Consider the following 7743-nt stretch of genomic DNA (forward strand, 5'->3'; position numbering starts at 1 on the left):
CTGTATGTGGATGTAGTTTGATTGTATTACCTGTAATCAGCACAATAATTATTACAATATTACCTTGAACACACCTCTCTAACTTTGAATAAAAACCTTGGTTTTGAACAAATTTATGGATATTTTTAAAATGACATTGAGAGCTTGGAATGCCTGTTTGACTCATAACTATTTAAAGTATCAACCATAAAAAGTTTAATGTTCCCTTTTTTATTTCCTTTTATTCAAAACTTCAAACCTTAGAAAACATGTTCATTTAGTTCAAATGTGTAATCTCAGTGCGTGCAGTTTGATTTCATTTGTGATGTGAATCCCAGAGTTGATGATTTTTCTGCAAACTCAACCCAAGAAACATGTTTAGAAATAAACAACAAATGTCATCCTGAATGCAGTCATTACTTGGCTGGGATGTTGAGCTATGCGAGTTAAAGGGTTTTGTGAATTATTGCACATTTTGTGGTGAAATGTAAGTGCTGTCTGTGGGGTTTCCACTAAACCGTTTTAAAAAGTTTGAGGCAGCAGCAGTGTTTTGGATATGAAATCAGTTATCACTTCTAACATTCATTCAGAGTTTAGCTAATAGAGGATGCGTGGTATTATAAAAGCTGGGCTTCAATAATGCAACAGAACATTCATGTTCTTTTCGCAGGATTATTTGTTTAAGCACTTAATTATATGTCAATATACAAGAAGTGAAGAGCTCAGCTGGTTTATAAACTGTTGGTTTGAAAGTAGTTTATTTGTAGCAACAAACAAGACAGCAAACAGTTCAGATAACACAGTCTGACCTCTGCTCTGTCCCCCTTTCTGTCCCCCTGCAGTGGAGGGTGAGGGTCAAGGTCGCATTCTTCAACGGTTTCCTGAGAAAGACTGGGAGGACAGCCCGTTCCCACAAGGCGTAGAACTGGTAAGTCCTGTTCCTGAGTACCTCAGTGGTCTGAAGAAGAAACTGGTGGCTGTCAGGGTTACAGGTTTTACAGGTGAACACAGTGAATAAACTACAAAGATCTAATAAAGAGCAGATCTACAGTAAATGTGTATTATTTTTATTAGTGTAACTGACCTTTTTTGATGCAGGTTTCAGTTGTTTTTAATGAAATTTACTGTGTTCAATGCAGTATTCTGGTTACCACTCTCTGGTTGTTTCAGAAAACATCTGTCAAATTCAAATTATGCACTTGTATGGCTGGGAAATATAATAATGTTTAGATTTTCTCTTGTTCAACATCTAAAATGACTAAATTACAAATACCAAGTCAGATATTAATGGCTACATTTAGCTGTTTGTATCTGATTCTCTAGGAGTTTAAAAAGTATAAAGTGAAACCTTAACCCCCTTACCCCCTRAAGTCTTTGCAAAATCCCAACCAACACCTTATGCGATGGGCTTTGTTTTTACAAACAAAATTTTAGTTGTTATTGAAAAAGGTGCAAAATTATTTACTCACAGATCAATTATTGGCCTTTTAACATGTGAAAAAAGCCAAAAATACCAGGCAGAGATTTTGAGCCTTTTTGACCCTAGGTGTTAAAGTGTTTTAAAAAGTATGTCAGTATCAAAGGAGCAACAAGAAACAACAAAAACAGAACCCACAGACCAGGGGTCTGCAACCTTTACAACCAAAAGAGACATTTCTGCTAATAAAATGTGTCTAAAGCAGAAAAAACACTCTCCAACTGTAATTATTAACTGGTGGTCCGTGGGCTACTTCGAGTTTGTTGAAGAAGGGCCTTACATGTGACTTTATAAAATTAAAATGTGAAACCGTCAAACTTCTTGGCTAGATGGTTGCCAGTAGAATAAGGCYGTATTCAAATTGACACTAGTTTAGAAAGTGTTGATTACGTGACATAACTGCATGCCATACTTTGACCTCACGTCTCYTGCAGCTATCTACAATCACAGCAGATTTGAATCAAAAATGCAGGTTTTCAAGCTTCTCCTTGTTTTTCGGAAACAACCATGCTTTGTTCGGTGTAGAGTGTTTAGATTGTATCTTCCTCCATGTTTGCCTGCCCTAGCAGTGCTGATTATCTATGGCTGATAAATTTGTCTTTACCACACAGTCCAACACAACATTAATACCTGTCCTGTTACACACTTGGTTTTAAAATGTGCACTCTGTATTTTCACTCATCTTTTTTTCTCCTTTCTTTCTTTAAACATCGATTTCCAAACCACGTTCCCGCCTCGCCTCGAACTCTGACACACCTCCACTTCCAGTTCTGTCAGCCCAGCGGTTGGCAGCTGGTTCCTGAGCGGCAGCCAGCCTCCTTCTTTGTTGCAGTTCTGACTGACATCAACTCGGAGCGTCACTACTGTGCCTGCTTTACTTTCTGGGAGAGTTTGGACAACCCACAGGTGAGATGGACGTCAGCTGCTCTACCTAACATCCCATTCTGGCTTACATAAAACTACAACCRATCACCTACCAAAACTGCAAAAACCCATCATTCGTTTTTATTGATTGCTGCCGAAGGTGGAGCAATAATGTTTGTTGGGGACGGACTTCTGCTGTCAACCCTAATTAAGATGGCCGCCATATTAGGCTTGTCACAATAACAAATTTTGCTGAAATTACTGTGATAAACGATAATATTGTTTGGAGACCATTTTAAATGAATATAATGATTGCCCACCTTATTACAAAGCTTACAGAAGTTTATGAAAGGAGGCAGACGTTATTGCATTCCTCTCTCTGGGTCTTTAATTAAACTGTTGAGGGTTTAACACTGAAAAGCAGATGGTGTCACAGACAAGCTTTTAATGTGTTTACAGGTGTAGTTTGTTGTTTATTTAGGTTTATTTTCCTATTTAATTTGACATATTTATTTCAGATTGCTTACAGTTGCAGCTGTTTTTGTTTTCTGTGTTCAGCTGAAGAAGAATGAGGCCGGGGAGGCAGATGAGGCAGATGAAGATCCGGCTGTCATCCAACCAGCTAAAGTCTTTGCCCCCAAGAGCCTGGTTCTGGTGTCTCGACTGGACTACACTGAGGCATTTAGGGTGAGACCCGCTCTTTTTTTTCTCATGTTAACATATGGTTGCTGTCCTGTGCTCTTAATGAGTCAAATATTCTGTGCATCGTTTTAAATTTATCTATTTATTGGGATTAAAATATGATCCTAAATAAATAAAAAAATGTTATAAATAATGTTTCTGGTTACAAATCTGTGTCCTGACACGACGTGTTCTCTTATTTATTTCTGTGCATCAGAATTAAATTAAGCATAAATATTTTACTTGGTATTATTCTATTAATAGAACCATATTTTAATCATTATCAGGCAATATGTGATAACATTTAGGTAGCAACATTAATAATAGATGCAACAAATAAATTCTGTCATTTTAAAATATTAGTTTTGTTAGTGTGAAATTGTATTTTTGCTTGGTGCGATCATGATGTCAGAATATTATATTGGCCTTAATGTAAGCGTTTSCATATGTTTGTTTAAAATATGTAATGTATGTAAAAGCACAGAGTATAAATGTTTCCAGCAGCTGTGTTGACCTTCACCCTCTGTGTTTCTGACCTGTTTGTATAGAACTGTTTGGGTCTGATCTACACAATTCATGTCGATGGCCTGTCCACCACCTTGGAAACTGTGATTGGAAACCTACTGACCTGTATCATCCCCATCGCTGGAGGCTCTCAGGTACAATCACCTTATTGCACCACCACTACAGATTTCAGTTCATCTTTAATCAAAACCACAGCTACTCCTGGAAATTGTGTTTATGTTTACATTCCCTTCCAGTAGTTTGATCTCATGCATTCCTCAGTGTTACGTTCTGCTGCTTATGTCACCTCCTGCCTTACTCAGCAGTGCAGCTTTTAAACCAACCTGTTCCAGCCTGCCAGTTGTGACAAGTTCTTCACGTTTGTTCAGCATGAACAGCCAGCCGTTTGTGTCAGCTGGATGTAACTGAAAAACCCTGAACGATTTTGATCAGATTAGGTTACAGGAATGAAATGATGTTTGTAACCAAGTAAAGGTTGAAGGAGTTACTTTCTACAAACCCATTCAGTCTGAATTCTTATACATTTTTTTTTCTTCCTGTGTAACAGAATCACAAGTTGTTTGGACACTTTAGCACTATAGTTGTGTTGTTAGTTAAAACAATGGCATAATCATTCTCCGACATCTTCTCTGTGTGGGTTTGTTCTGACATGACTGGGAATGTGTTGGAGATGACGAGATGTGTGCAGTGTTCGCAGCTGATACAAGATCAAATTGTGCACGAGTTGACTTTTATTTTTACAGCATGTCAAAAGTTAAAGGGAGGTATTATGTATTTTTCAGGCACATATTTCAATTCTGTACCACAATCAAGTGCCTGTTACCTTCAGTTGTTATGAAAACGCTATATCAAAAATAGGTAAGACTTTGCATCATAGCCTTTAAATTGGCCTCTGTCTCTTTAAGAACCTCCTACGGTTTCTGACACTCCCACTTCAGCACATCTTCACAACAATGCTTCGTGCCATTTACAACTTTTTGTGTTGTATTTTGTTAAAAAAAAAAAAGAAGCAACTTTATATACCAGTTTTGGAAAATGTCAACTTGGGATACAGTTGAAGCTAATGATCCTATGCTGGACCCCGAAAGAATATTTTTGAAGAACTTGAGAGAGACAAGACTCTTCAGCTTGGTAAAACATCTCCCAGTAATCCTCTCATACATCAATGTTAAGATACTTTTGTGAGGAAACTGTAACTGAAGATCATTATGAAGCTATGTTTTACGGTGAAATCAACAGCCGCCATTTTTTTCAAGATACGTTTTGTTAGTCTGTTAGAGCTTCACGGGGAGGGGTGCTTTATGGGGCGGGAGCCTGGCTGGGGACTGAGCTCCAGTTTGGGTGAATGGGCTGAGCTTTGTACCAGCAAGTGTTTAGGCATCTCCACAAGGCTACCACAGGAAATTTAAGGATTTCTCCAACATGCATGAATGAGTCAAAACAACACTCTGGGTATGTTTTTAATGAGGGACATTATAACATGATATAAAGCTCAAAAAAGTCAGTTTTGAATAATAACCCTCCTTTAAAAATGTTTTTAGTGTGAAACATTTTTATCCAGTGTTGGTTATGAAAAACCATCAACTTTCTAATAAATAATCACATAAACAACATAAATGTTTTGCAATCATTACTGAAATAAATAGGCTTCCAAAAGTATTCACCCCCTTGATATTCTTTCTATTTGTAGCTTTTAATAGGGCCGGGTTAAAAAAATAGATTTAATCGATATGGATCGATTCTCGTTCAAATTTGGGAAGATCGATTCATAAGTCACAAGATCGATTTTTTTCCCCATGGGTGTTGTGTGTTATGAAGCTACGCGTTTCCGTGTTTTGTGTCACTGAACTTTTATTTATTTATTTTTTATTATTTTAATTCCACAAGTTCAAGATTTCTGCTTACTGCCTCCTCTGGTGTGAATGCACTAGGAAGCGTTCTTTCTTGTCTGAGTGACCTGAGACCTCCAGCTGTAGTTCCAGGTGTTGTACATGATGTTGTGCACCTACTGTACACTGGCTCCTTTGTGTTCCAGACAGACGAGCCTCCAGTTTGTAGATTAGGCAAAGTTCCTCATGTCTTGCCCTGTGACTGGGTGCTGGCCTGTCTCCAGGTAACTTTCCTCTTTGTCAGCTTCACCCATCAACAACCAGATCATCTTATTCTGTCAGTCAGACTGACAAGTTTCTGTTCTTTCTCTCAAAAATGCATTTATTTTTCCCACTTGTTTCAGTTCGTGCGTGATTGTTGGGCTTTTAGCAATTTATGACTTGCTTTTTGTGCGTTTAGTGTGATAGTTTCCACAGATCATTTTATTCATGTCGAACATTTTATTTCTTGTGGTTTTTCATTATTTTGACACTCCTTTTGTTGATAGGTCCTTAAGAACAACTTCTCTCTGTATAATCCTGTAAACAAACAATAAACACACACAGGCAAAGATTGGAGGCGGGTTCTATGCAGGTCATGGTTCAGTTGCTTGGTGAACATATGGGACGGCAGATGGCTTCTTGCTGGGCAGCGCAGTGGCTGAATGAGAGACTCAAATCTAATCAGTATTAGTTCATATACTGGCACAAACAGAAAAATCATGGCATGCTGTCCTCAAACACCTAAACACGTCTGAAAACAGCATCACTCATCACTTTACAGTCCAAACTCCATCCTCAAAGGTCTGTATAAAAGAGTTTCATACCGTTTCTCTCCTGCCAAGAGCGAACTGTTCCTTTTCGTGACTCAACAGGAGGGAAGGTCACAAAGTGTAGACTATTCATTACACAGAAATTCTGTCACCCTCACTCAATCTGGCATTATCACTGCTTCTTCCTCTGCTAAAGTCCAACATCACCTTAAATAGATCTTTCTTATTAGTCTAATGTTGTTACATACCCAAGAAGCTCAACATGAATCGTATGTTTTCTTTGTGCAAATGTGTATGTGTTTGAGAGCAAGGCTGACTGCAGCTATCCAATCATAACTTAGTTTAAGTTACTCAATACAATGTCAAGAAGACTAGGGAAAAACATACGAAACTAAAGGCATTTTTTGCATTGTAAGGCCACAGTTCTGCTAATTTGCATTAGCTGTTATGGCCCAACTCCAGCTTGATTTCTGGAAACCCTGAGACCTGTGTTTCTGTTCGGACTGGGCTGCTTGGCCCGATTTGATGTCAGCTAATGTTACCCATTAATTGGTTCATTGGTAGTCATGTCATACAGATTAAATAATTTTACTTTAATCATTTGCAACAACTATAACATGTTTTTTCACACAAGTTCAACTACACAACAGTAGCAAGCTACCAAACATGAACAAGCTACATTAGCTCACCCTCTGTTGTCTTGCCATCTCTTCCTTAAGTGCCATGCTGCTGGATGGTCCAGTACAGTTTTCAGTACTTTTCCTTCTAGCTTGATGTCGTTCATTGGTGTGTTGCACATAAAAAGACATGAGATTTGCGCATTTTTGATACGATAATCACCGCCCACATTGAGGTGGCACTCACAACCAGGGTCAGGGCAGAATAAGACCAGGCCAACTGGGGCCAGGCCTTACAATGCAAAAGAAATTATCAAAAATTACGTGGACCCTGAAGGGATCTCACAGGCTTTTGTTTACGGACGGAAACAGCTGAAGTGACTGAACACAGGCCAACAAGAGTGATGTCACTGAGATGAAGAAGTCTGACTGTTTTCATGTCCTGGTACAAATGTAGGCCCTGTGATGGACTTGTGACCTATCCAGGGTGTACCCCGCCCCTCGCACAGTGACTGCTGGATATGGGCACTAGTGACCCTTAAAGGTATAAGCGGGTATAGCTAATGGATGGATGGATGGTAAAAATATATGCACAGATTGGTTGTTTTTCTTTGGGCTGCTCCCCTTCTGCAGGGTTCCCAACAGTAAATAAATTCGCAATTATTTGACTCTCCTGACACCACTTGGACAGTTATGCTTTGTTGTGGTATCTCAGGTCCATTTTGTTTATCAGACTACTGACAAAACACATAAAGGGCAAACATTTGGCCAACCATTTCTTGCAGTTTTATGCAGTTTTTTTTGTAGTAGCGATATACAGGTGCTGGTCATAAAATTAGAATATCATGAAAAAGTAGATTTATTTCAGTAATTCCATTTAAAAAGTGAAACTTGAATATTAAATTCATACATTACATACAAACTCATATTTCAAATGTTTATTTCGTTTAATTTTGATG

General features: G+C 38.4%; 1 protein-coding gene across 6 annotated transcripts in view; it reads left to right on the forward strand.

The window, feature by feature from the left end:
- sbf1 (SET binding factor 1) overlaps positions 1-7743 on the forward strand; it is a 108630-nt gene that overhangs the window by 44079 nt on the left and 56808 nt on the right. For 3 of the 6 annotated variants that reach the window (XM_014020112.1, XM_014020113.1, XM_014020116.1), the window contains exons 2-6: positions 822-907; positions 2225-2362; positions 2879-3007; positions 3550-3660; positions 5562-5639. In XM_014020112.1, coding sequence (XP_013875566.1) covers positions 822-907; positions 2225-2362; positions 2879-3007; positions 3550-3660; positions 5562-5639 — 542 coding nt within the window. The remainder of the gene's footprint in view (positions 1-821; positions 908-2224; positions 2363-2878; positions 3008-3549; positions 3661-5561; positions 5640-7743) is intronic. The other 3 variants (XM_014020114.1, XM_014020115.1, XM_014020119.1) reach the window with 1 other exon arrangement.

This window comes from Austrofundulus limnaeus, unplaced genomic scaffold, assembly GCF_001266775.1.
Source record: "Austrofundulus limnaeus strain Quisiro unplaced genomic scaffold, Austrofundulus_limnaeus-1.0 Scaffold241, whole genome shotgun sequence".
Taxonomy (NCBI): domain Eukaryota; kingdom Metazoa; phylum Chordata; class Actinopteri; order Cyprinodontiformes; family Rivulidae; genus Austrofundulus; species Austrofundulus limnaeus.